The 27,361-nt window shown below is 48.8% G+C and overlaps 1 protein-coding gene across 3 annotated transcripts in view; it reads left to right on the top strand.

Annotated features, from left to right (window-relative positions):
• Nucleotides 1–21,982, top strand: part of KCNK9 (potassium two pore domain channel subfamily K member 9) — a 105,554-nt gene extending 83,572 nt beyond the window's left edge. Inside the window, exons 2-3 of one of the 3 annotated variants that reach the window (XR_004673092.3) lie at nucleotides 3,691–6,397; nucleotides 10,122–10,257. Coding sequence is in view for 2 of the 3 variants with exons in the window: in XM_008972889.4 (XP_008971137.3) it covers nucleotides 3,691–4,532 (842 nt within the window). In the remaining variant the exon portion in view is untranslated. Of the gene's footprint in view, nucleotides 1–3,690; nucleotides 6,398–10,121; nucleotides 10,258–21,224 lie in introns of those variants that run through there. The other 2 variants (XM_008972889.4, XM_063606919.1) reach the window with 2 other exon arrangements.
• Nucleotides 21,983–27,361: the final 5,379 nt, after the last annotated feature.

Here is a 27,361-nt window from a genome sequence, read left to right as displayed (position 1 = left end):
GACTTAATATTCGCAGACCTGTTTGTACACAGTACCTGCAGTGTTCTATCATAAGCACATTTGTTAAGCAGACCCAGGGGAAAACAGATAGTGTAACAGGGTCTCTGCAGGAAATAGCACTCTCACACTGAATGATTAATAAATGGGCTATTTATAAATTCTTCTTGAACACGTAGGCAGGTTTGGGGGGAAGCAATGAGGGGTATGTGGAGCACCAGTGGAGAGCTATTAACATGCCAAGGGTGCAGTTCCTGGAACTTGTAGAGAGTAGCTGCTGTAAGCCTGCTGACAGATGCGGCTAGTTGCCAAAGTCCTCCTCCTCTTCCCTTCCTCTGATCTACTGGGGCTGTCCATTGGATGGACCCAACTGGAAACCAGAGGGCAAAGGGACCCTTGATGTAGCTCCCAGGGTAGAGAGCAGGGTGTGGCTGGGAACGCCTAAATAGGACAGTGGAGGATACCCTGTACCACCTTCTTTTTCCTAGAAGGCCTTGGGAGTCCTGAAACTTGTCTCTCACTTGAGGGAATGGTCCTGTTCCCCAGACCACTGGGACCCCAGGAAATATGTTAATGTGGAAGACCCCTGAACCTCAGCGCTGTTCATCTCCCATACTCTCTCATGCACGTGTCTTACCAAGGGATCAAGGGATGTCATCGATGCAGTGGACCAGTGAGAAACACTATGGTGTGTCAGTGATCAAGTTCTTTCATGCTCTAGTAAGACAGCAGGAGAATTGACATAAGCCTGAGACAGGACATACCAGTGTACTGCTGTCTAAGCCCTGTCAAGGCAAACTGCTTATTTTTCCTAGCAGGAACAGAAGTCGGGGTGGGGGACCCTGGCACCTGGTATGCAGTTTTTGACCCAGAAAATGCTGTGGTGATTTCTTCCAGTAAATATATCACATGTGGAACATTACCACTTAATAAGTTTCCAACAACCTCCTGTTATTCTCCAGCATTCCAGCTGGCTTTTTTTGTATCAGCTCTACAGGTGAGCTATATGGAGATATAGTAGGATTCCCACCCCTGCATCTTTTATATTTACCCTACTTGTTTGCCAAGATGTGCCTTCTTTCCTGAAGACTTAAGTTTCCATCTGGTGTCCTTCTCCCCAGACAGAGCAGCCTTCAGTAATCTTATTGTGCAGATATGCTGGTAATGAACTCTTAGTTTTACTTCATTTGAAAATGTCTTTGTTTTGCCTTTCTTGAAGGATAATTTCTCTGGATATGGAATTTTCAGTGAGCAGTCTTAGTTCTTTACAGCCATGCTTCCACTGCTTCCTGGCCTCTGTTGCTTATGTTTAGAAGTAAGCAATATTATATTGTTGTTCCCCTGTATGTGGTATATTATTTCTCTCTGGCTACTTTCATTATCTTCTCTGACTTTAAGCAGCTTGACTCTGGCATGTGGTTTTCTTTGTATTTGTCCTGCCTGGGGTTCACCGAATTTCTTGAATCTATAAGTTTGTGTCTTTCATCAAATTTGGCCATTTTTTTTTTTGAGATGGAGTCTCGCTCTGTCACCCAGGTTGGAGTGCAGTGGCACAATCATGGCTCATTACAACCTCCACCACCTGGGTTCAAGTGATTCTCCTGCCTCAGCCTCCTGTGTAGTTAGGACTACAGGTGCGTGCCACCACACCTGGCTAATTTTTGTATTTTTACAAAATTAGTAGAGATGGGGTTTCACCATGTTGGCCAGGCTGGTCTCAAGCTCCTGGCCTCAAGTGATCCACCTGCCTTGGCCTCCCAAAGTGCTGGAATTACAGGTGTGAAGCACTGCACCCAACCTAAATTTGGCTACTTTTGGCCATTATTTCTTCTTTTTGTCTGATTCTCTTTCCTTCTGGGACACCTTTTGATATTGCCCTACAGCTCCCCCCAGGCTTTATTTTCAATCTTCTTTATTCCTCTCTGCTCTTCAGATTGGATAATTTCAATTGATATATCTATTATTTCAGCTTTTCTGTTTCCCCACCCTGTCCTTTCTGGCCTAACTTTGTCATATCTCTTCTTTCATAAGGACTAAGGGGTTTCAGAGGGGTGTCAGAGCTCAGCGCTAGTTGGGATTGAGGGTCAGAGAGGATGGGGGGAAGGCCTTCTGGAGGCAAACATGTGATGTCATTTTTCAAGTGAGAGTTTGGCCCATGGGGGTAGGTAGGTTATGGCACATATTCACACCACCGGAGACAGACAGACTGAGACACAGACAATGAAGCCCTGATGGAGAAGTGTGAGCTAGAGCAGTCAGAGGCAGCTTCGTGCAGGAAGGAGCGGCAGAGGATCCTGGGGTCTGGTAGGTCCCTACTGTGTATCACACTCTTGGCTAGGAGCTGTCTGATCTCGGCGGATCCATACAACGCCACCTAGGAACAATTATCCCATGTAACAGATAAAGACACATGGGTTTGGAAAAACTTATGGAACCCAAGGTAAAGAAGCAAGCTAAGTGACCATGAACATGTGACAGGGTCCCATCAGGGAAATCTATCTTGATGGGCAGGATTTTAGATGTTGGAAGACCAGGTACATCCTTCAAAATTTCTTTCCAAACACTGTCCATGATCCAGGTTTTTATTCTGGGTAGTGTTAGTCCCACAGTTTGAACCTACTGAGTCTCTTGTTCCTTCTGCCATATTGGGAAGATCCCATCCTGGTTCTGACATTGTCACTGACCAGCTTGGGTGACCCTGCAGCTGACTTCACCTATTCAACATCATTGCCTTCATTTCGAATGTGAGGAAATACAGGCTTGACTTGGATTCCCTGCAGCAACCACGCAATGAAGTTGCATCAAGAATTTCAAAAGTACTTACACACATAAGGTCTTTAAGGGTTGTTTCCTCATTTCTATCCAGGCTCCATTCACAGAGTGGTGCAAATTTATTCATTCCTTTATTAAATAAATATTTTACTTTCTAGGTATGGGGGAATACAGCAGCGAACAAAACATTTTTAAAAGTATGCCTTTGTGGCATTTACATCTCACTCTACAATTGCCTCTCTTGATTCAAAGTCTCTGCTTTTGAGCCTCATTCTTGGCAGTTGAAAACTCTGGGCTGAAATCCCAACTCTGAAGAAATCAAGCTACCCTGCTAACTCAGTTTTCTTGTCAGTGGGGTTGGAATCATTATGGTTGTTTAGAGGCTAGAATTAGGTGATGTATGTAAGAGGATTCAGCACTGTGCCTGGCCCATGGCAGGTATCATTCTTTGAAAATCCACTCTTCATGTCAATCCATAGTGGACATAGAGAGGTTTCTCCCTTGGGCTTGGTGCTTTTGGAGTTCTCTTAGTAGTGAATCTGCTTTTTTCTTTTTAAAGCCTTTATGTGGCTCTAAGATGGCATTCGAATATTCCTCCATCCCCTCTCAGTGGCATATTGCAAGTGACATTGGTTCTTCTTATTCTCTTCCCTTCCATCCCAGCACATCCCAACTCCCTCCCTACTGAAATGTTCCTACCCCCCTGCCATCCCCCAACCTCATGTGACTTCTAAGAAAGTGGCTGTCCTTTGTTCTCCTCCCTCCAATATATGGCCACGCCCCTCTACCCTGCAGAGGAAATTCCCCCAGTACCAGGTCCCTCTGCATTGCACTGCACTGCACCAAGTCGACCCTCCCTTCCCCCAACCTCTAGACCCCTCCTCACTTGCTCTCTCTGTTCTTCTCATCCCCTTCCCACAGGTTATGGGCACGCTGCACCTGGCACCGATGCGGGCAAGGCCTTCTGCATGTTCTACGCCGTGCTGGGCATCCCGCTGACACTGGTCATGTTCCAGAGCCTGGGCGAGCGCATGAACACCTTCGTGCGCTACCTGCTGAAGCGCATTAAGAAGTGCTGTGGCATGCGCAACACTGACGTGTCTATGGAGAACATGGTGACTGTGGGCTTCTTCTCCTGCATGGGGACGCTGTGCATCGGGGCGGCCGCCTTCTCCCAGTGTGAGGAGTGGAGCTTCTTCCACGCCTACTACTACTGCTTCATCACGTTGACTACCATTGGGTTCGGGGACTACGTGGCCCTGCAGACCAAGGGCGCCCTGCAGAAGAAGCCGCTCTACGTGGCCTTTAGCTTTATGTATATCCTGGTGGGGCTGACGGTCATCGGGGCCTTCCTCAACCTGGTCGTCCTCAGGTTCTTGACCATGAACAGTGAGGATGAGCGGCGGGATGCTGAAGAGAGGGCATCCCTCGCCGGAAACCGCAACAGCATGGTCATTCACATCCCTGAGGAGCCGCGGCCCAGCCGGCCCAGGTACAAGGCGGACGTCCCGGACCTGCAGTCTGTGTGCTCCTGCACCTGCTACCGCTCGCAGGACTATGGCGGCCGCTCGGTGGCACCGCAGAACTCCTTCAGCGCCAAGCTTGCCCCCCACTACTTCCACTCCATCTCTTACAAGATCGAGGAGATCTCACCAAGCACATTAAAAAACAGCCTCTTCCCATCGCCTATTAGCTCCATCTCTCCTGGGTTACACAGCTTTACCGACCACCAGAGGCTGATGAAACGCCGGAAGTCCGTTTAGGTGTGGGGAGGGAAATGGGACAGAAAAGTCATTTGTCATAGTTGGTGTTAATTTCCATTGGTCCAACTCGTCTTTTCTTATTTATTTATTATTATTATTGTCATCATTATTACTTTCTCTCCTTCCTCCTTTCTTGGTCTCTTGGTCTCATTTTCCCCCACCTTTCCAGCCAGACAGAGCAGGCCAAAGGGAAATACAGGCCCATCCTCCTCTGAAACTCACATCTGAGCATGAAGCATGGATCTCCTCCTTCCTTCCCAGCAGACTATGCCTTACATTTCTCACCCCACCCACCCCATCTCTGCAGTGGTTTTCCCGGGACAGATGTGAGACCAAGACCACGGAGACAGAGCTGAGAGGATACCCACCCCAAAGCTGCACATCACGCTCAGCCTTCAATCGCCTACCCTTAGTGGTGTCTCTGGCCTAACTCCTTTCTCTTTTCCTAAGGACTGAGTGACTGTGTGTGTGTTGTGTGTGTGCTTCTGTGTGCACGTGTGTCGTGACAAAACGGGAAGTATTAGGTATTCCGTTTTCTTTCCCATCACACGTCATAGCCTGCTTTTGGCTGCTTCCAAACAAAACGGGAAGACAAAACCCACAAGGTTTTTGATTTATCGTATTTTGCCAAATCAAGCATGTTTCATTAAGCAGTTCTTATCCCTGATGTGTCATGGCCATATTTTCTAAATGCTAGGTTCTAAATTATATTAATGTTTTTTAGGGGCGGGTGGGCAAGACGACCCAAACCATTTTAGCTTGCCAGTTCAGACATTTTTTAAAAAGCATGCACTTTGTTAAACTGGTATGCGCTATCAACAAGAAAACTAGAAATGAAATAATCCAAAGCCAATAACATTAACTTATAAAAGACATTTTTAATTTTGTCACCTCCAGTTCCAACAATTTACCATGCAACTGGAATTGTCAGGGGAAACGGGAAAATTGTTGGAACCCCAGAGTATCTAGTTCCCTCTTATTGATGATTTTGTGCAGCACCATAAGAATTATAGTGTTGGAATGCTTGGGTGAGAATGGGTATTAGTATGTGGCTGTGGTTCCTTTTCCTCATGAAAATTGACAGGGCATTCCTCATTAAAAATACATATCTATTTCAAGAAATATCGTCTCTAATTGCATTTGATTTGTAAATAGGGTAAAAAGTTCACGTTGGTCTCAGGAAGAGTTTAGAGGCAAGGAGCTATGTCTTGGCCTACTGGGAACTTGCCAATCTCAGGGGAACATTTTGTCTGAGTAGTGTACACATTCCTCCCTACTCTCAATAGGGGATGACCCCCAAAGGGAAGACCTGCTATCCTCTTGGGGGAGGTGGTGGGGGTAGTTCAGGCTGTAGAATATGGCACAGTGGAGGCTCTTATAGTAACAAACAGGCTTAAAGGACAGTTTGACCTCCAGATTCACTGAGGGGACTTTAATTTCCCTCATTACCATCCCTGCCATCTTCTAAAAATCACCCATTCATCCATCCTCCCATTCCTCTTTTGTAAATGAAGTTCATGGCTCTTGCATGGAAATGGACCTTGGCTATACTCAGAAGGAACACGGTTTACTGGCCTGTCTCAAGGCCCCAACGAGATCTCCCAGAAAGGAGGCTTTGCTCCCTAGAAAGAGTAGACCTACAGGATTTCTTAAAGGAGACAACACCTGAATGCCACCAGTCCCAAGCATTTGGGCCAATGGGCTGAAACACTGGAGCATTCAAGACTCCTCTGAAAAGGCTGTGCATGTACTTTAATGCTACATCCCATGTTGAAATTTCCCCTTCGTCCAGGACACAGGGCCTTCGAAGGAGTCTGCGAACCTCAGATTCTCTAGGCCAAAGTTGACAGTTCTCAACCTTCAAGGTCTTTATTGATTCACTTGTTTTAAGATTTTGTTTAATGGGACGCCCTACTTGGGGCTCTAAAATCTGTCCAGAGAATAGCAGCAGTTCAATTTTTTTTTCCTCTTGGATGAGATTGTTGACTCTAGGGGGTCAGAGGTATAAAAGCCTTAATGCATTTGCAGAATGCTTTATGCTTCAGAAGAGTGTGCCTGGAATAAATGTGGGGTTCTCATGAAAACCTTTGTAAGAGGTGCCTTCAAATGGTTGGGGGGTGTGATCTGATCTATGACGACACCAAGGCACTGAGAGGGTGATTTGCTCAGTGTCACAGGCTGGCTGTTGACAGAACTGAGACAGGTGTCTCAGTCTGGAGCCCAGGAGAGTCCAAGGAGCTGACTTCACACCACCATGTCCTAACTCAGCCCTCGGAGGAGGGCGCCTGCCTTTTTCCCCACTGGGGGCATGTAGCAGGCCCTTGGAGCGAATTAAAGGGATGCTGAGACCACCCTGCATACAGAGCTGGTTTCTCCACTACACTATCTGTGTCAACTTGGTCATATAGGAGCCATACTTCTGCTTGAATGCCTCAAGTAACAGAGCTTCTCTATTCCCAGGAACTATAGAAAACATTCTCTCTTCTACAGGATTAAGGATTATAGGATGAAGTCTTTTCTCCTCACATGACCACTGACATAAGTATCTGAGGCAACTTGTAATTTATCTTGGCTCTATTACCCTCCTATGTCTTCTCTTTGCTACCAGCTTAGCCCTTTGAAGGATGGTCACTGAGTCTTTCAAAGTTAAACATCCTTCTTTATGGTCAGTATTTAGGGGATGGAGGCAAATCTTGGTTTTGCTTGGTGATGTTCATTTTTTGCTCAGATGGTCCATCTCTTCCCCCTACTGTGGTCTCTGGCCAAGGAGATATCTAGGTATAGCATGAAATGGTCTCAGAGTGGGGAGGGCAGGGGCCAAGTTAAGGGTTCAGGGTTCTTTCTTCTCTTAATAAAACAGCACTAAACAGAGATGCCCAACTTCTACCACTCAATCAGCATTAGAATCAGATCCTCAAAGCCAGGAGGAAGCTTGGTCCAAGTCATCTCACTGAGCAGCCTTTGTTTTCAGAGGAGGACATTGAGGTTCAGAGAAGGTGAACACTTATCTAAAGGTCACAGAGATAGGATTCTAGGTCTTCCCACTGATTTCTCTACCATGTTCCTGGCTACTTCTGTTTCTATTTACAGCCTTCTGAAGATCTCTTGTTGCTGGACGATTTTAGTTTCTTAGCCCCAGGTCTCTCTTCCTCCCTCTTGCACCTAGTAATTTCTTTCTTTCATCCAAGTGATTCTCATACCCTTCTCCCAGTTAACCATGCCCGTTCAGCAAGGTGGTCGAAGTCACAGCAGGCTGCTTGGATGTAGGGTTCAACTTCTGTTAGAATGAGCTCAGGAAGAGCCACGTGCTACCAGAATCACCGAAGGTCAGCCCACCAGCCAGTACCTAGAAATCAACATGCCTTGTAGGTATTTAGGGATCATCAGTACCACCGCCCAACCTTCCTCCTATATTTGGAGTGGATAGATGAAGATTGAGCACTCTTAGTTGAAAAGAGTTCAAGTGAGAGTAATATCTCTAAGACCCCTGGGGGCAACACTTGCTAGAGACCATCCAGCTATAATCCTCATTGCACCCATCCTGGGTGGAAAGTGCTGTGTTGGCCTTCAGCCTGTTAGACTCTTTTACGTAGGACTGAACCAACCCCTCTGGGTTTTGAGATACTTGGTTGTCCCCACAGCTAGTATCAGATCTGTTCTTTCCACCTGCACTGCTTCATCTTGAAATCCTGGCAACAGCCCCTTAAGCACAGCGAGCTGCCTGGCTCTACATGTGAACCCCCTTGGAAGCATCTGCATGCTCCCACTGTGCATGGCTGATTGGGAGGGGAATGCCTGCATTCAGGCATGGTCACAGCAGCTCATTTGCAGCCCAGGATTCCCGCTGGGGTCCATCATCCTTTCAGGAGAGTTGGCAAATGGACTTAGACCACTGTCCACAAAAGCCTCCTTGGGAGGTGCTCATTAAAACCCCACCCATCAAAGGGAGGGAGATTGATGAATCTCAGCTCACCTGTTCCTTATCTGTGCACAGGGCCTTAAGATAACATTGGGACAGTATGAGAAGCTTGCAGATAAGCCTAGGCAGGTCGTTTTTCTCTGCCTCATCCATATCTGGAAGCCGATGGGTCCTGATTCTCATTGACAATCACTTGCAACTGGAAGCTGGAGGGAAGAACAGGGTTTCTCAGAGGCCTCCCTTGTCTGTGCACATTGGCCAGGAGAGGGAGGTGAGCAAGGAGAAAATGACCAAAAAACCACCATCACTGAGGCTTATGGCTCCATTTCTTTTTGTAATATTCTTTTTCAAATGACAGGCCCCAAGATACCCTTTGAAGCCCTCTGCAGAGGCGCCTGCCCCTGTCCTATCAGTGCACTGGCCCCGTCATCAGTGAAGCACTCTGGCAAACTGTGGCTTTGTTCTGGAAGTGGAGTGACTTGGGGTCTGTCCCATGCAGGCCAGCTGCCAGTGGATCTAAAGTGGGTTTCCTCCAGAGTCGTGGCCAGCACAGACCCTGGAAACACCGTAGATAAGGACAGGATGGCAGGCAGGGGACCTGTTATTGTGCTGTGCTCCACTGAGCTCCTGGAAGTCACTTCACTCCCTGGGCCTCTGGGGCTTCCCCATCAACACAACGAGACAGCTTGGGTGAGATTTATGGGCACTTAGCACAAAACCGATTTGACCCACAAAAGCATTTGGCCTGGATGTTCTGATCCCTGGGCACACTTGAAGCTTGAGCCACCCAGAAGAAAGCCAAAAATCACTTTGTTTGGCAGGGGATGGGGAGCTGGGGAAGATGAAGAGGGACCGGCAATAGCAGAGAGAACTATGGTGGTCACAAACCAAGGCTAGGTGCATTCTGGGCTCCCCAAAGCGCTGAGCATAAATCCATTCTATGTGGTTCTTTCTTGACCACACCTGATAGAGGCTGCTGATTCAGGAAAACAGCAAATCTATGACCACGGTCCCCCACACTGACCTTCTATGTTGAAGATCCCAGAATTACAAAGAATGGTCCAATGAGCTTCCCTAGACCTCTCGCCCAGACCCCCAGCCTCAATACTTTGCCACCCTGCTCCCCAACTCTCACTCAGATGTTTGGACGATGTGTCGTCATGTCTGCAACTTTTCAGTGGTTCAGCCAAAGAAGAAATTGTCCGCCATGAACAAGAGCACTCTCCTACCTGACGGTGCCATTGTCACGCCTAAGAAACTTTCATACAATCTTATTGTCTGATACAGACTGTATGTAAATCCCCAATTGTCTCAAAAATGTCCAAGAGCTTATTGAGTCTAAAATACAACCCAAGATCACCTCCCACAATTGCTTGTCTTGTTGTTCCAGACTTCCCCCAAATAGGACGTCCCCATCACCATTTCTGTCTTCACAATGTTGGCCTTTTTGAGAAGTCCTGGCCAGAGTCTTATAGAATAATGCCCTGTGATCTCCTCTGCTTGTTTCCTCAGGTTAAGACAGTTTTGGCAAAAAAAAAAAAAAACCCAACAGAGTTGATGTCGAGCAGCCATGATTTATGCATTTGATGTTTGGCTCTCTGGGGACCTCTGTGGTAACTGCTTTCATTGTGGATAAATAAGTCGTATTAAATGTTGTTTTCCTCTGTTAGGGGAACTAACTGCACATTCAAGAGAGGCGTCCGTGGATGCTGGGTCTCACTGCCAAAGCCGAACACGGCTTCGGGATTTCTGCCTTCTCAAGTGGACCTCTGCTGTGCTGGGTGAATGCCTCTACTCATTCCCCTACACAACTGTGGGGATGGTCCAGCTACACATAGACAGGAAGCCCAGAGAAACGCTCGATGTGAGGGTCCCCGCAAGCCAGTCAGGCTCTTTCGGCACCTGGCCCCCCCAAAGCTCCTCAACGAGGAGTAGAGACTGCCAAGCCCTTCCACTCATTCATCATCATAAAAATGTAACTTGCTATGGCAGCCTCTTGGCCATTAAGGGCTATACTTTGTGACCTCTGTCCTTGAGATCTTTGCTCTGACAAGTTCTATAGCCTTCTCAGTGCTGCTATCGTGACGCAGTGTCCCTGCTGTGGCTAAGTAACCTTTCGTTTTGATCAAGATTTGTCCACGCAGACTCCTACCTCTGCGCCTTTGCCCGTGCCGTTCCCACTACCTGGAAGGTCTCCCCGTTGCTCTCCAGCTTTGAGGTGGAGACAGAGCATCTCACACTTCCTTTTGGAGTCTCCTGACCCTTTTGCTCCCTGCTGGACTTGGCGATGTCCTCTTCTGGGCTCCCCTAGTCCTTGTTTTGGTTGTGAGCGACCGCACCAGGGAGCAAACCTTCTATGGCCCCGGCCACAGGAGCAGCAAGCACTGGGCAGTGCCCCAGAGGGAAGGACCATCGCGAGAATAAAGGCACTGAGATGTCTGGCATCTTGCCCAAATGGCCACTTATCACCGTGATTGAGGCACGTCTTAACTTGCTGAAGTGGAAACAGGGTAACTCAATGCACGCCTCTGCACCATCCCTGGAAACCAATCCAGATCTATGAGAAGAAAACTGGTCATCATAGCACTGGTGATTCAACGGCACCTGCCTGGCAGGGTGGAGTGTGCCCCATACAACAGGGCTGGAAGCTGCCACGCCAGGTATTTCTCATAAGGCGGGTACAGGGATGGCACCAGACTACAGGAGCATACTTGTGATGTCACTCTGAAGAAGTTGGGCCCCGTGATGGGAATGTCATCAGGAAACTGGGTCCACACTGTTTTCTTGTGGCAACACTTCTGGTGGAGGCTGCGAGGGGATGGGGACATGCACCATGAGTGACTCAGGAACCCCCAGCCTCTGTGGCCTGGCTCCTGCCCACCCCTAGCTCTGGGGCCTTGAGAGAGGCAAGCACACGCTCTTCTCGCCTCCAGAGAGCGGCGTGGGGGTGTGGATACTGCTCAGGCCCTGGCATCTCGCACGCCTAGGACCAGCCTCTGCCATTCACAGGTGGGTGGTGGTTTTGCCTCTCTGAGCTTCAGTTTCCCCACCTTTAAATTGGAGATTATACATAACACCTACTGCAAAGAGTGCCTGTGAAGACTAGATATGATGTGATGACATTTAATGGCACCTTCTCTGTGCCAAGCACCCTGACAGTGTTCTTATACATGTTTGCATTTCTCATAAAAGCAAGGCCCATGTCTCCCAGAGGAAGTTACTCTGGGGGCATTGGACTTGAAATCAAACTATGGAGAAAAAAGTGATCAAGTCTGGTTGAGGAACTCAGGCAGAGCTTCATGGAGGAAATGGGTTTCGGAAATCATTGAGGCGAGCCTTAGAGGAGCAAATGGGTGCTATTTTAGGCAGAGACACAGCGCAGGCAAAGGCATGGGCCAAGGCCCAGGGTGCGACAGCACAGGGGGCACAGATTCCATCCCACTGTCAGTGGAATCCTGCCACTCTTGGGAGACATGACACAGCATAAATCTCAAGGCCCTCCACAAGCTGGCCACATCCTAAGTCATTCAAGCCACTCTTCTGCTCAAGAACCTTCCCTGACTCCCTAGTGCCCACAAAGTTCGTTTATGTTAAGGTCCTGCACTCTAACCACCCTAGCCCGAGTCTCAGGCTTTCAGGGAGGCACTATCCATCTAGATGTCCCTCCTGGGTCCTCCTCCCATAATAAAATTCTAAAAATAGATCCTGGAGTCTCACCAAACTTGAATTCTGTGGCATCTCCTTGTTTGGGTGGGGTTTTGACAGGCAGAGGACATTAGCTTGAATTTGCATATGGGGATCTTTCTGGATAAGATCTTGGTCTTTAACTTAAGCATCCTGGGGTCTTGTCTTGATGAAATCTTCCGCTGGTTTTACCAAAGACTAGCATGAAACAAAAGGAAAATGCTGTATAAAAGAAGTTCTTAAGCTTACTTGGCATGAGGAACTTGTTTCCTGATTGATTTCATGAAAAACAGTGATCTTGACTCCCTGCATCTGTGCCTTCTGGGACTGAAGCTGGCTAAGGCCTTGTGGGCACTTGCTCCCCTCACCCCCCAGGAGATGAGACCTATGGGTCTGTCACCCAGCACAGGGTCCTCTGAGGGTGTCAGATGATCCAGGAGTGCCTACTGTCAAGGTGAGTGCTGGTGACCCAGAGGTAGCAGCTCCTGGTGAGAAGCTCTGTGTGCAAAGCTGTTCCCATCAGGACTTAGAAATATGAGCTTGATTTTGAAATGAGGCCTCTGGGTGGTGGAGGCTGAGGGAGGGCAGAGGCTGGGGTGAGGGTGGGATGATGTACAGGAAAGAAGTCAAGTCTAGGGAACATGGGTGGAATCAACACTCAGATTTTGTCTTTGTGATTTGCTGTGTGACCTAGTGCAAGACATCCCACTCCTCTGGGCCTGAGTTTTCTAACTTACAGACTAAAGGGTCTGGCCAAGCTACCAAGGCCCACTACACCCCGCCCCAGTGTCCACCATGGACAGGACGCCAGTGTGGGGAGGACTGGCTGAGCTGACTTCAGCTGCATTGGAAAATATGCCCCCTCCACCTCCCCCAACACTTTCTGTTGCAGGTGACTCTCAGATGCTTTAGTTTTAATGACATATGGATCCTTAATTAACCAACAGCCCTGTGCAATCTTTGCTTAATTTCTTGGTAGGCTCACCTCCCGTCCTCACCACATGAGGTGCCCTGCTCTAAAGGAAGAAAGCCTTAGCCAGTCGAGCTGTGAGTCATCAGTATCTGCAGAGCAGCCCACAGGCCTGGCCTCTGGAGCTCACCCTTCCTGGTGAGAGAGGGGCCTGCCTCTGCCCAGCATTTACCTTTGGGCTTGGCCTGAAGCAGCTGTTCCACCCTGCCATGTCTTCCTCTGGGTTCCTCACTCCAGGGTTCTCTTTGCTTCCTAGGAGAATATGTCCCCCTACCCCCTTCTGAGGGCCACTTGGCCCAGCAAAGGGCCTTGCCTCAGGTCAGCTCAGCTCAGCTCAGCTCAGCTGGGGCCCAAACCTCTTAGACTTGCATATAGTGTAACACCGTGCAAGTGAAGATGTTTCTTCCCGCTGGCACACTCACTCTTCATGCTAGGTAGGTGGGGGGTGGGTGGGGCAGAGCACTCCCATTTGGCATATGGGGTAACAGGGCTCAGAAAAGCGGCAGAGCTGGAACTCCAAGTCAGGTGTCCTGACTGCATATTTCCAGGTACCTATCCTGAAGCTCCCGGAGCGGGGCGGGGCGGGGCGGGGTGGGGCGGGGTGGCGCGGGATGGGTCCCTCAGATTGCCATGAGGAAGGGACATAGATAGGGGCATGCCTCAGGAGGAAGAGGGAGGGGGTGTCATCTCCAGGTCAATCAAATACATACGCGGGGGTGGGGGCAGTGGGCATTTCACATCAGCAGGCATTAGAGAGGAATAAGTGCCAGGTCAGCCAGAAAAAGATGTGCTGAGTCTGCCAGTTCCTTCACCCAGTTCAAAAGCCCAGCTCTGGGCTCAGCACCACGGACAAAACCATAAGCCAAGAGCCACGTTCAGATGAAGCCTTTGATTGTTACTAATCACACAGAGCTTTGTCCATCTTTTCTCTACAACAGTGGCCCCCAGAAGGCAGATCTGAGACCAGCAGTAGTGGGGTCTCTGGCCTGAAGGGTGGGCTGGTGGACCTGAGCTGGGTACGGCGTGCAGTACGTTGTGTAGTAGAATGTGGCTGGAGGGCGCAGGTACAACCCCACCCCGCCCTGCCCCCCCCCGCAAAGCCTGCAGTAGCCCCTGCACAGGACAGGGCTCTGTGGCGGGGGTGCAAGAGCCTCTGCTGAACCCTCCCACACTGTGGTGTGACCCAGGCTGGCCGCCTGTCCCAGGAGGTAGATCTGAGAAAGAGCTAGAGAAGCACAGTGATGCTCAAACACATCTGGCAAATGCCCCACTAGAGCCTTCGTTTCCCCGTCTGCGAAGGAAGGATCTGGAGAACAGGACTGTTCTGGAAGGATTGGGGGTGGAAACCCCTGTTCTGCAGATGCTGCTGTGATAAACCACCTAAAACACTGGGTGGGAATCTGCCCCCAGGGTGGGCCTGGGTTTTGCCTGAAGCTTTGTGTGGGACTCACAGGTTGGCAGGGAATCTGGAGTCGGTGGGGAGGCAGGACTTGTCCTTGTCACCAGCACCTCCCTCAGTGTGGTGACAGTTGGTCCTGGCACCTGAAGGGTCCAGTTGGGAAGACAGAAGGGGGAGTCAGTTCCTTGGAGACCTCTACGCATCCAGAGAGCAGTGCTTGATTTCGAGGAGGGAGGTCTTGTAAGCTTCAGCCATGAGTCTTTGTCTCTTAAAGTCTGAGCTCTCAGCCTTGCCTCTTCTAGCCAGCAGGCACTGGGTGGTGTAGACATCAGGGGCCTTCCTAAGCACCCAACCCTGTTTCCTTTCCCTCCTCATTTGTAATAGGACCACTTGGTCTTGGCAAGTCACTTATCCTTTCCTACAAAAGATGAAAAGGCCAGGTGAGATAAGAGGCAGGTGTCTTCCAGGTAGATACTGGTGAGGATGAAGTGACAGTGTGGTCACATCCTGGACTGACATTTCAGTGGGGGAATTTGGAGAGACAGGGCCCAGTCTTTCCAGCAGTGGGCTGGGTTCCTACACAGGGGCCAGATCCTGTCTTCCAAGGACATCACCTGTTTCAGGTAGATTAGTTCTGTAAACTCCCTCCCTCTCACTGGAGACTCTGCCCCTACAGAGCCCTTTTAATCCTTCTGATGGATTTTTCCATCAGATGGGGTCTCCTTGATGACCCCAGCACTCAGTGCCCAGTGAACCAGATGCCTGGACAGTGGTGTGGGTGGGAGCATGCTCCAGGGAACCAAATTCCACTTCTCTCAGATGACACAGCTATGAGGCATGAGGGGCTGCAACAGTGGGCCCGGCAGCTCCCGGGGGCCCCTTTGTGCAACTCGGGCTGCCGATTCAGCCGTTTCTCCAGCCACTATTGACTGAGCACGTTGAGCATGTGCTGCCTGCTGTCCTTACTGGGGGCCATGAAGGTGAGCTAGACGATCAAGTCCTTGGCTTCATGGGACTAAGATGCCAATGGACCACAGCCTCCCTGATGCACAGAGTCTAGAAGCAGTGCCAAGGAGCAGGGAGCAGGAATGGGAACCAGAACAAGTCTGGGCAACTGTTTTACTTTCTCACGTGGAATTTTAGAAGTTGGGTGGAAAAATAATATGAAAGGAAAAACACAATTAGTGGGAACCCAGTGAAGCAGAACCCACAATTAACAAGATTTCTCTATAATTTGATAGCTCCTCAGAGGAACACACTACTGAAAAAGGCTAATTATATATTTGTTTGTTCAGCCCACAAATAGCATTTTGACAGCCGTTTTGTGTGTGTGTGTGTGGGGGGGTATGGGGGAGAAGGACCTTATGAGATCATCTCAGTCCACCCTCTGCTTCATCAGAAATCTCCACTAAATAGATATTGCACTGGGTTAGGCAAAACTGTTGATTTTGTTGATTAAAATTTAAATAAGAAAACAGATTAACCCCCACTTGAGAGATTTGAAGATATCAAGTATATCCAAAAACATTGATGAGGCGGCTTAGAGTTAAACAGAGACACGGGACAGAGATATCAAAGATGAGTAGAATTTAAGCCACTGAATTAAGGAGAAAAACTTCCAGTCCATTCCCAGCAGGCCAAGAAATTGCTGATAATCCCTCTTAGATGTACAGTATTTTTTACTTCAGCCAACTGTGTATCCTTGTACCTTAAAACATCAAAACGAAAACTTGTTGCTTTTGACTCCAGGCATAGAAGAAATTAAGCTTGAATTAGTTCCAAACTCACACCCATCAAAATGATTGGCATATACTCATGGGGCACCTCCTGGGGAGGGTGGGGTATGGGGATATGGACCCTCGTGCATCCATCTGGGGTATGTGTGTGCATGTGCATTGACCGGATGTCTGTGGGTCTTTGGATTTTTGTGTTCCTCCTCTCCAGCCCCCAGCATAGCTGGGCATTTTTGTGACTGTGCAGTAAGGGGACCTGGATTTGGTTCTTATGAAGATGCTACCAGAGGCCTGCCACAGCACTCCCTGTGGGAGGGTGATGGAAATCAGGAAAGTTCTAGCAGAAATGGGCTTAGTTACCTTGGGACTGTTTGTTCACATTCTAGGAGGATGAAATGGTTGGTCCCGGACCCTTAGCAGGACCCACCTTCCTCCCTTGTTGAGTGGGATTTGAACAGGCCCTATTGTGGTCAAGGTGTCAGGCCTTTGGTAGGAAGCTGTATCAGATTTGGCAAAAATCAGCAGTTCAAACTCATCCATAGAGAACCAAATTCAAAAGGAGCCTACTGCTTCTGTTTGTTTTCTTTTGTTCATCTTCTCTGGCCTTCTCTGTGGAGACGGCACCTTCACAAATGGCCTTAGAATGCCGTTCTGAAGTTCAACAGAATAAGACAACCATCAAATGAATATCAGAGGTATTTATTATTGTCACAGCTTACCTAATATTTAAAAAAAAACTAGTAACTGTTTACAAGTCCAAGTAGACATCCAGCCCATGTAGAATATGTAACTTACACAAGGGTTTGCATCTTTCTTTTGTAACGAGTGCGGTACGCAGCCCTGTATATATTTTAAAATGTCTTTACAGAAAAAAAATCATTTAATGTGGTGTTGTACAATAATGCATTTTTCTAATTTTTTTCCATTAAAATCTCTATGGCACGTTTACAAATGTATCTTGGTCTTTCTTCACTGAGAAAGGTTGGACAAGACCTGCTTTGATGCCTCGTCTTCCTGCCTGTAAACCACATTCTGAAAGCAGAGAGCAAGATGGACAGTCCTGGCTGTATACCCTGTTTGCTCTTGGTCTTCCTCATTGTAGACAGGCCTACTCGGAGGCCTTTCCCCTAACAACCTCGGTCAAGCAAGGAATTTGCCTTAAAATACGAAACTATCCTTCTTGGACTTTATGTGCTGACTCAGTTATTTTGTGCAGCTTGAATTGGATCCAGGAACCAGAAAGTAGATGAGCACCATTTCCAGGAAGCCATGAAACCAAACCAAACCAAACCAAACCAAACCAAACCAAACCAAGAGTTTGACCTCAACTGAACCGAGACCGGATTTGCTGATTTTTGTTTTTCTTTCATGGCCAAGGAATCTGAGTTAAAAATGAGGCAAACCATGCTGCCCTTTTCCACCAGTGTGTGTATGGACACAAGAAGGGAAAACGAGGCAGTTAGCAGGTGCTCAGTGTTCCTTATATCGAAGGCAAATCTGCTCCTTCCAGCTCCATAGGAGCTGCCCAAGTACTGGGGCTCCCAAGCTCCACCTGGAAGGCTCATGAAGACAGGTTTCTGGGTCGTGCCCTTAGTCTGGATCCAGGATGGGGCTGAGAAGGTGCATTTCCAAAGGGCACTCAGGTGATGCTGCAGCAGCTGTCCCAGAGATTAACGGGAGATGCTGGCCAAAAGCAGACCATGGCCACAGGTCATGTTCCTGAACCTAGCCACAAAAAGCCAGGCTGTTTTTTGTCTTTCTCGGAGGCCATGCCTCCTCTTTCCCTGCTTACCTGCTCAGCTCTGTTTGGCATCCCCCAGGGCCTACCCAGGGCTCATCCAGGAAACAGATGGGCCTGAGTCCTGGTAAGAATTATTAATTCTTAGTGATTGAGGCTTAATTTACATACAGAAAAACTTACTCCGGGGTGTTCCGTGTTCCGTTCTCTGCATTGTGACTTGGGGTCTTAAATCCTCTTAAAATGTAAATAAGGACGGATTGCTTTCTCTCCTCAACCCTTCTGTGGATGCCTGGCTAGAAGCCAGGTCTTTCCTACCGGTCAGCTTTGCTCCTATCTGCGTGCCCGGCTTGTGCTCTCCATGGCGTGCAGGTGCGCCCGCGTGGCACCCCCACCTGCTGTTCCCTCAACCAGCAGCTCTTTTCACCCCACCTCCTCCCGTCCCACAGTGTCTCTGCTCAGATGTGACCTTCTTGGAGGTCGCCTCTCCAGCCTGCTTTCTCCTCTAGCACTGATCACCATCTGCCACTACTAAACACTTGACATGTCTATTGTGTCTCCCCCAGGGAAGCATGAGCCCCACAGGGCAGAGGACAGGGACTTTCACTTGCTTTATTCATTCACAGCTCTACCCTAGAGCCATATCTGCAGACAATAGTCCTTCAGCCTTCCCTGAATACCTAAATGATGGGATGAAGTCAGAGTCTGCGCCCTGGAGAGCCAGGGAGGCTCTTGCATCCTTCTCTTCCTCTGCTCCTCCTACCCCAAACATTAGTCTCACGGCCTGCACTGGCCCTGAAGGAGAACTTCCTGGCTCAGAGGGATCCAAGGTCCCCAGCACCCTGACACATGAGCTCAGGGAGGCTGTGGGACCGTCCAACTCATGAGGCAGGGCCTGTTGCTAAACTGCATCCTGGGGTCCAGTGGCTCCAAGAATGTGGACTGGGGATCCACAGCAGGGCTGGCTCTTGGTTTATGACCTAAGGCAATTTCTATTTCTCTTCTCTTTGGAAGACAGTTTCTATCCTCAGTGAACCAGGTTAGTGCTTCCTAAGAACTCTGTGCTTTCCAGAATCTTCAAGGGATAATATGGCTGAGTTCCTTTCCTGTCTTTTCTATTATTTTAGCCAAGGCCCAAGCTCAGAGGGACACCCTGAGCAGGTTGGACAAGACCTGCTTTGATGCCTCGTCTTCCTGCCTGTAAACCACATTCTGAAAGCAGAGAGCAAGGTGGACAGTCCTGGCCATATACCCTGTTTGCTCTTGGTCTTCCTCATTGTAGACAGGCCTACTCAGAGGCCTTTCCCCTAACAACCAAGTAAGGAATTTGCCTTAAAATACGAAACCATCTTTCTTGGACTTTATGTGCTGACTCAGTTATTTTGTAAGTAACTCAGTAAGAGGGCAGTCGTGGATGAGGCAGTTTTGAGTCCCTGGCTAATCAGTGCAGGATCCACAACTTCCTTTTGCTCCCTAATGAGAACTCTGTGTGATCAGGACACCTGAGATTCTAACCCCACAACAGCGCCTTCCCCTCTCTCTGCCACACCCCTGCTGCTGGTCATTCAATCCAAACACACGGGTGCTTGTGCCGCTGCCCAAATGAGGAATTGGGGGGCAGGTGGGAGACTTTGGAGCATATTCCAGGGAGTCTTCATCACTGTCATCATTGTTATCACCGTGTACCTGTTAATGGAAATAATGGTCACTTAAAATACTTTTCTGCATATCTTGGTTTGTTCCTCCATCATGTGGTTAGATTTTCACTAAGTTCTGTGCAGTTTACATTTGGGATGATCTGATGAGAACCGTAGGAGCACACCACAGCAGGAATACACAGCATTCTTGTTGTGAGTTCCCTTGAAGAGGACATTTGAGGAAAAAGCAGTTATGCTCTAGGGCAACTGAAACCACGGTGACAAAGAGGTCATGACTGGCAGCGATACGCCACCATGTAAAGAATGTGAGGTTTCAAAGGTTTTACTCTCCCTTTCTGCAAGTGGAAAATCCTATCAATTAAGAGCCACAGCAGATGTTCCAGCTTGCAGGGGCCAATTTTCAATTGAGCTCCTTCTCACGTGAGCACCTCTGTGTTATGCTGCACAATGAGCAGTATCAGAACTTCTTTGTTTTATAATGATTCTCACAAGCAACCCAGAGGGGTAAGCCCTACCATTTAGTATCCCTGTGTCCTTGGTCACTTGGCTCATCTGCAAATGGTCAAGTAGACATTATTAAATAAGACATAGGAGATCACCGTGCTAAGCAGTTCCTATCATCGTGTGGTAGGCATTGCGTGCTAAGTTCTTTTCTGGTAATCCTCAGAGCATCTCCTAAAATGCTTTCCGTAGCTTGCTGGTCCTATAAGGTCTCCCACCACCCTCCAAAAAAATGTAACAGGCATTGCTGCGTTCTAAGTCCCTTTTGTGCAGATTTACAACTCACACCACAAGACATCTCACAGTATTTACTGTCTTAAAGAAAAATTTGAACTTTGCCAACCTAGGGGGTTCCTGAGCAAATCTCATCAATCCGTTTTCCCCGGAACACTGGTGGCATTCATCACCAACCCATCCTGCATGCCTGTGATCATCAAGGCTGTGCAGCAGCCCCTCCCATCTTTGCACCCTCCAGGCCTATCAGGATAGCACTTCCTGGTCCCCTGGGTGGGTGCGGTTATGTGATTAGTTCTGGCCAATGAATCACAGGTGAAGCTGCACAGATCACTTCCCGGCTGCAACCTGAACTGTGTGAGACCCTCCAGGACTTTCTTTCCTTCTGTTGCACTGACAGGCAAGTTTCAAGATAGTGGCTAAGCCCAGGTCCTGAAGAGAGGAGGTAAGGTGGGGACTCCCCAGCTGGCCCATGGTGGACACAAACGGTGAGAAAAAACCTTCAAGCCACTATGACATAGGGGTTTGTCAGCCTATCCTGACTGCTCCAGGTTTGTTCCTGGGGACACCGTTCCTCAGGCGGTTAGTGCCTGACACATGCGGGTTCACAATAAATATCTGAGTTAATGACTGGCTGACATCATCTTCCCAAACAGTAAGAGGGGTCTCTATAGAGACCCTAACATGCAATAAAATCTTACATCAGGAGCAGGGGGTCTTAATTATCTGGGTTAAATATTGCTCACTCCAGTTTCACCCTCATCCAGGGACTTTTAAGAAATATTTCATCCATAGAGCTTTTCCATTTCAAATGTGATTTTCACTTTCAATTCTTTGTGTTTCCTCCTTAAAACAGGACCGTGCAGGCAGCCCCAACAGAGGACGGGGACAGCTCTCTCCTTCTGTAAGTGAGGCAGTCTCATCCTTCCCTGGATCCTCAGCATCTCTTAACCAGCAGTGGCAGAGGTTGAATTAGAATGGCACCAGCTTCGGATAAAAATCCAGATCTCGCTTTTCAAAATGTGTCTAGAGCTGGTGGCTGTAAGGAACCAATCAAGCCTCAGCTGTGATTCTAATCCTGCCAAGTCCACCTGAGAGCCGACTCATTCATCCAAAGAGAGAACGGTTTGGATGGAGCGCAAGGTGCCTGGCTCGCTGGCATAGCCCAGACATCCTCTTAAAGGCCGGGCCACAGAGCTAGAAGGTCTGTCACTACTCAGCTGGGGAAATCGTCTGAGAAGTTCAAGTCCACTGCCTCGCAACTCAAATGAGTCAGCCTCACCAACCAAGAATCGCGTTCATAAACAGACTCAGAGCCTGCGTGCCGTGGGGTTTCCCCATCTGCAACTCTCTCACCTGGCCCTCCTGCAGGGCCCGGCGGGGACTGGGGAGGGTCAGTGCTCCCTGGGGCGGGGACTGGGTCTGTTTCCAGGCTCAGTGCCTCCGAGTCATACAGATGCCAGGTGGTCCTGCTGCTTACCCTCGCTGAACCTCAGGCTTCTCGTGTAAACAGGGCGCTTTTGAGGAATTATTATTAACATCTCCCTGTGAGTCAAAGCACCTACTGAGATAATGTATGTGATGCTTGTAATAAATGCAGCTACATGCCAGGCACTCTGAGATGCTGCCTTTGTGGTTATTATTTTTAGCTCAGCCGTATGCGTGCCGGAGTGTGTTCCTGTTGGCTGTGCGTCTACCATGGAAAGTGGCTTCTAGCATGTTTATTTGCCTGGCACCTGCCCCTTTTTGCTGCTCCTTGCAATAGCCCAGACTTGAGCCAGGGTACAGACCCAGAACCCCTTGAATGAAAGGGAGACCCAGTGCCCTTGAGGAAGCACCCTGGTACACTGCCACACATTTATCCTGTGAATTTTTCTCATCGCCTTTCTCGAAGGCAGCTATGGCCATTTACTAGGGACACAGTGCACTGGGAGAAAGGAGAACGATCAGACTTTTTGGGGATCACCAGACCCTGGCTCTGAACTGACACCGATTCCAGGAGGCCTGGATGTTGCTGTGGTTTATCAGTCAGAGGAGGTGATTAGAGAGTGAGGTGATCCCTGGAGTTGTAGCTCAGGTCCATCTCAAAGTGGGCACCGTGGGTCTCCCAACCCATCCTGTGGCTGCTGACCAAGTTCTGGAATGCATCATTGGAATAGACACTCAGCAATGGGCAGAACCTGTACACTGGTCGTAGACCTCACCCCCAGCCAGGGCTGAGGGTGGACCTTCACACGCAGGCTAACTATGGCACTGTGTCCTCTGGGCCAGAGGTGGCTCTGGGGACAGACTCCAGTCACAAATTGACCACTTGGAGCTCTCCCTATTCTTTCCTAACAAGAACTGGATGGGGAGAGCTGTCTGCCCCTGAGGCAGGCTGGCTGGAAGGGATGAAGCCAGTATTCAGGCATCTTGCAAGGTCTAAGAGTGCTTAGTCCTGGGTGAAATCACCCCCATGGCCAGATCTACTCCTGTCCCTTCTACTGGCTAATACAAGCTCATCAGTTTTTAATAAGCCAGGTGAGCTTGGATGCAATGACAGACTCTAGCAGCCTGACTCATTGTAGGGGGAATCTTCTATTCTCCCCTCCAAATCCCTCTCCACCTTTGTCTACTCTGCCCTGTGTCCACGGAAACAAACCTGTGTGGCTTCCATGTAGGCTTGGTCAATGCAGAGCTCTGGCAGGAAGTCAGGAGGTTGGAGGAAAGAGGGAGGATTTATTCCCTTTCCCCTGTGGCAACTCTGTGGTCTGGATGTTTTCTAAAGGAAGGGCCTCAGCCTCTGCCAGGAAGCCCTCTCCACACTGTCTCTGGCTTCCAGGTTCTGAAATACTCTTTCTTCCTGGCCTAAGGAAGTGAATCCTGGGTACTGCACTATCCTTTACGGTTTCCTTACACTCTGCTGAGCTTTGGAAAATAGTCCCTTCATTAAAGCATCCGCAAATCACCCAGCAGGACTTCGCCATCTCTGTCCTGGTGGACCCTGCCTGCTTGACACACTGCACCCAGACAGCCCAGACTAAGTGGACAAAATGTCATTATGATCATCACTAGAGCATCTCATCAGGAGAGCGAGGTACAAGTCTTGGCCCAGGCAGAGATCTTGGGAAAGATAACGTAAGTGATCTAGGAAAGGAAAGTATTTGCTTAACTTAGGAGTAAGCATTGTTCTATCGCCACACACTGTGCTGAGCACCTTCTGATGCCAGGTTTCCTACTGGGACAATCCCCCCACCCCAAGGAACTGGCCTCAGCAAGTGAGGTGGCCCTACTATGAGGGAAGAAATCTAGAGGTCACTCCATATCCCCAATTTTTTTATGGTCCATTCAACATCAACTCATCCTCTCCTGGAAGCAGTTCTAGATCCAAGTTTTTTTTTTTATTCCCCAAATTTAACTTTTATTGAAGCATGACATGCACTCTGGAAACATGCGCCTCTATTGAGGTTTGTCCAGTGGGCACAGGGTCCAGGGAGCAGTGGCACCTTCGTGGAAGACAGTCATTCATTAACGCACTGGCACAGCTTAAGCTCACAGAAGCACAGGTTGGGGAGGGTTGGTCCTATTTCCACCTGTTTGCATCACCTTAGTTGAGCTCACCTGTGCACTGTACAATCAGTACAACAATGTGCGAGCAGCCTTTGTTTTGAACACCAGATAAATTAGAAGTTATTATACCAAAGGCCATGCAAGGAAGGCCAAATCAGACACCTTGGTACTAACCAAAAGTTGTACCCCAAATAGGCTGGAGTATTACCTTGATAGAAGGCAGATGCACCCTATGGGTATGGTTAGTACATGCCTAGTCCCTTGTACACAAAACCATATTTATTATTGAGTATCTAAGGTGGGGTCAATTTTGAGACTTCTTAAAGATCCACCTCATTCAGGAAAGTTATCGAGAGTCTATTGTACGCCAGACACTGTACTCTTGGGACTTGGGATGTGAATATTAGATACACAAGTGCCTTTGAGGAGCTTATAGTCCATCATGGGGTGACAAAAAAAGTAACAGATAATTATACCATATGTTTGAAGCAGTGTCACGGAACAGAGAAAAACAGTAAGGGATTTGGAGCCCAGCAGGAAACAGGTGGCTGTACACAGTTGGCTGTCAGGACCATTCTCCACTGGAAAGGTGAGCTTGAGCAGATGGGGGCAGGAAGAACATTCCAGCTGCTGATGGGTGAGAGCCAAGGCTCCAGGCAGAAGCGTATCTGAGCTCGGGGCCCAGGAGACCCCTGTGGCTGAATCCCTGCTGTGTTCTTCAGATGTGAAGATGGCCTCTACTCCCTAGGCCTCCCAGCAACAGACCCTGTGATGCTCTCACCCCTCTGGCTGTCCTCATCCTCCTGGACTTTGCCTTAGGTCAGCTCTGAGCCTGGCTCAGTCAGAGGTTTCTGGCAGAATCAGGAGGCAGGTTGGACATCTGTAGAATGGTTCATGGAAGTGGAAAGCACAAAGAGGGAACAAACTCCTGCCTGCTGGTCCTCCCCGCTTTTTCAGGGCCCCAGGGTCTGTGAGGCCAGGAGTTAGAATGCATGCCCCATACAGCGATCTCATTTGATTTCTCTCTTGCAGGGTCATGGCTAACAATGGTAAGACAACAAGGTCTGGGGCTTTGGCACAGACTTGGCCTGCCTACTCTGTGGGGTCAATAAAGCGTGGCGAGGATGGCAATGTGCAGTCCATGTGTCCCCTCCACTCCTCTTAGCCACTCCCACATCCACAGCAGATTCACCTGAACTGCCGTCACATGCTGTAGTGCCTGGTGCAGATGCCAACTTACACTGACTAATAGGGACAAGCTGGAGAAGGGCCGGAGCCTAGGGTGGTGATTGCTTTTGACAAGTGAGACCTTGGAGTGGAATGAGAGCCCCCACCCCCCAGCTGTCCCGTGATCTAACTTTCTAGTGTTACGGCATGGTTGTCTCCAAGGTGGTTCTGCTGATATGACCAGACACAGCAGCTCTTAGCTCTCACCATTCCCCTTGGAAGCATCACCCACCTTTCCCTTCAAGGGGTAACAGCTCTGATTATTTCTTGGTGAACCCCACTCTCCCGACTCTTGGCCCAAACTGAAATGGGGGTGCTGAATCTACTCTTGGCTTTGGCCCTAGGATCAGAACTTAGGATTCTCTGCAATTCTTCTCTGGCTCCTCCAGCCAGAGTCCTCAGTCTATAGGGCCTGGGTTCGGGGTAAAGAGAAAAGGAAGGGAGGGTCTTTGTTCACTGCTGCTCAGAGAAGAGGAAGCTGGCTTGCATATTCTTTGAGGGCAGTGTAGTCCCCAAAGAACCATCAAGAAAAGCAGGCCTGTTTGCTGGGCCTCTGGCTTTGCCTGTTGCCATGGCAACGCCCCAGTGGGGCACCAGGAATAGATGGTTTTTGAAGGGGGTGGGGGCACGTGGCATCTTGTTTAAAAAAAACAAAAAAAGTTGGCATGTTGGGGGTAAGGATTTTTCCTGAAGGCATCCTCTGAGCAGGCAGGTGCAGGGGCCTGGGCTATGGTCCAGGGGTTTGGTGCCCTGGAGGGCTGCTCCCTTCTTCCTGTCCTGCCAGACAATGGCTCTGCCTTTTATTCTGGAATGCAGCTCACAGTGCTGGCCATGAAAGGGGAATGAGGTATGAAGTTCAGGAGCATTTGGGGTAATGGCAGGGAAGTAATTAATATTCACTCACCCATGAGCCCTGGAGATCAGGCCACCCCCTGGCCACACAGCCAGTCTTCTGCAGTTAATGGGAGAGAGCAGGGCTTCGGGTCAGGGGGCCTAAATCCTAATTCTAGTTCTCCATCTCTTGCAGAACAAGCCCTGGGCAAATTTCTTACACCCTCTCAAGGGCTCAGAGGTTATATCAGCTAGGTATCCCACCAGAGAAGCAGAGCCATTAGGAAATATATATTAAGAGATTTATTGGAAGGAGTTGGCTTACATGATTGTGAGGTCTAGGCAAGTATGAAATCTGCAGGGCTGGCCTCCAGGATGAGCAGGCTGGGACTCTCAGGCATGGGCCAAAAGTGGTATCCCCTAGGTGGAATGTCTTCTCCATCAGGGAAGCCTCAACTCTGCTCTTATGGCCTTTCAACTGACTGAACCAGGCCCACCTAGTTTACTTAGGACAATCTTCTTTACTTGAAGTCAACTGATTATGACCTTTGATCATACCTATGAAGTACCTACCCAGAAACATCTAGATTAGCATTTGATTGAATAACTGGGACTGTAGTCTAGCCAAGTTTAACACATAAAAAAGCTACGCAAGTGCTTCCTCTGTAAAATGGAGCTTGTCATTTTTTGGGAGGCTACTAAGTGACCTACATGAGGTAATTCATTTAAACCTAATACTAGCAATAGTAGGTTCCAGGCATGTTCTAAATATCTCTTTAATCCTCACAATGAACCTATCTGGCAGGTGCCATTTTGATCCTTGTCTTAGTCTATTTTCTGTTGCTATAACAGAATACTACCGACTGGGTAATTTATGCAGGATTGAAGTTTATTTAACTCATGGTTCTGGAGTCTGGGAAGTCCAAGAGCATGGTGTTACCTGGTGAGGGTCATCCTATGGCTAAACGGTGGAAAGAGGAAGCAAGAATGTGTGAGGGCACCAGGGGCCATTTTAAAACCCACCCCCAAGACTCACTTTTGAGTTAATCTATTTCCTGGGGGCTCCACCCTCATGGCCCAATCTCTTATTAGGCCCCACCTTCCAATACCATTGCATTGGGGATTAAGTTTAACACATGAATTTTGGGGGGCAGATTTAAATAACAATCCTTATTTACCAAAGGGGAGGTTGAGTCAAATTACTTAAGTCTGAAGTCTCACAAGAACCAGCAGGGTCCGGAAACCAAATAAGATATTTCACATTAGGCGCTATGCCAGGCACTTTACATGTGTTGTGAGAGGATCAAATTCAATCTGATAAGGGTAGAAAAAAATTCCTACTCTCATTCTCCAAACAGGTGATAGACTACTCTCCCCATCACACAT

The sequence above is a fragment of the Pan paniscus genome, chromosome 7 (genome assembly GCF_029289425.2).
Source record: "Pan paniscus chromosome 7, NHGRI_mPanPan1-v2.0_pri, whole genome shotgun sequence".
Classification (NCBI taxonomy): Eukaryota; Metazoa; Chordata; class Mammalia; order Primates; family Hominidae; genus Pan; species Pan paniscus.
This window is presented reverse-complemented; position numbering and strand designations above follow the sequence as displayed.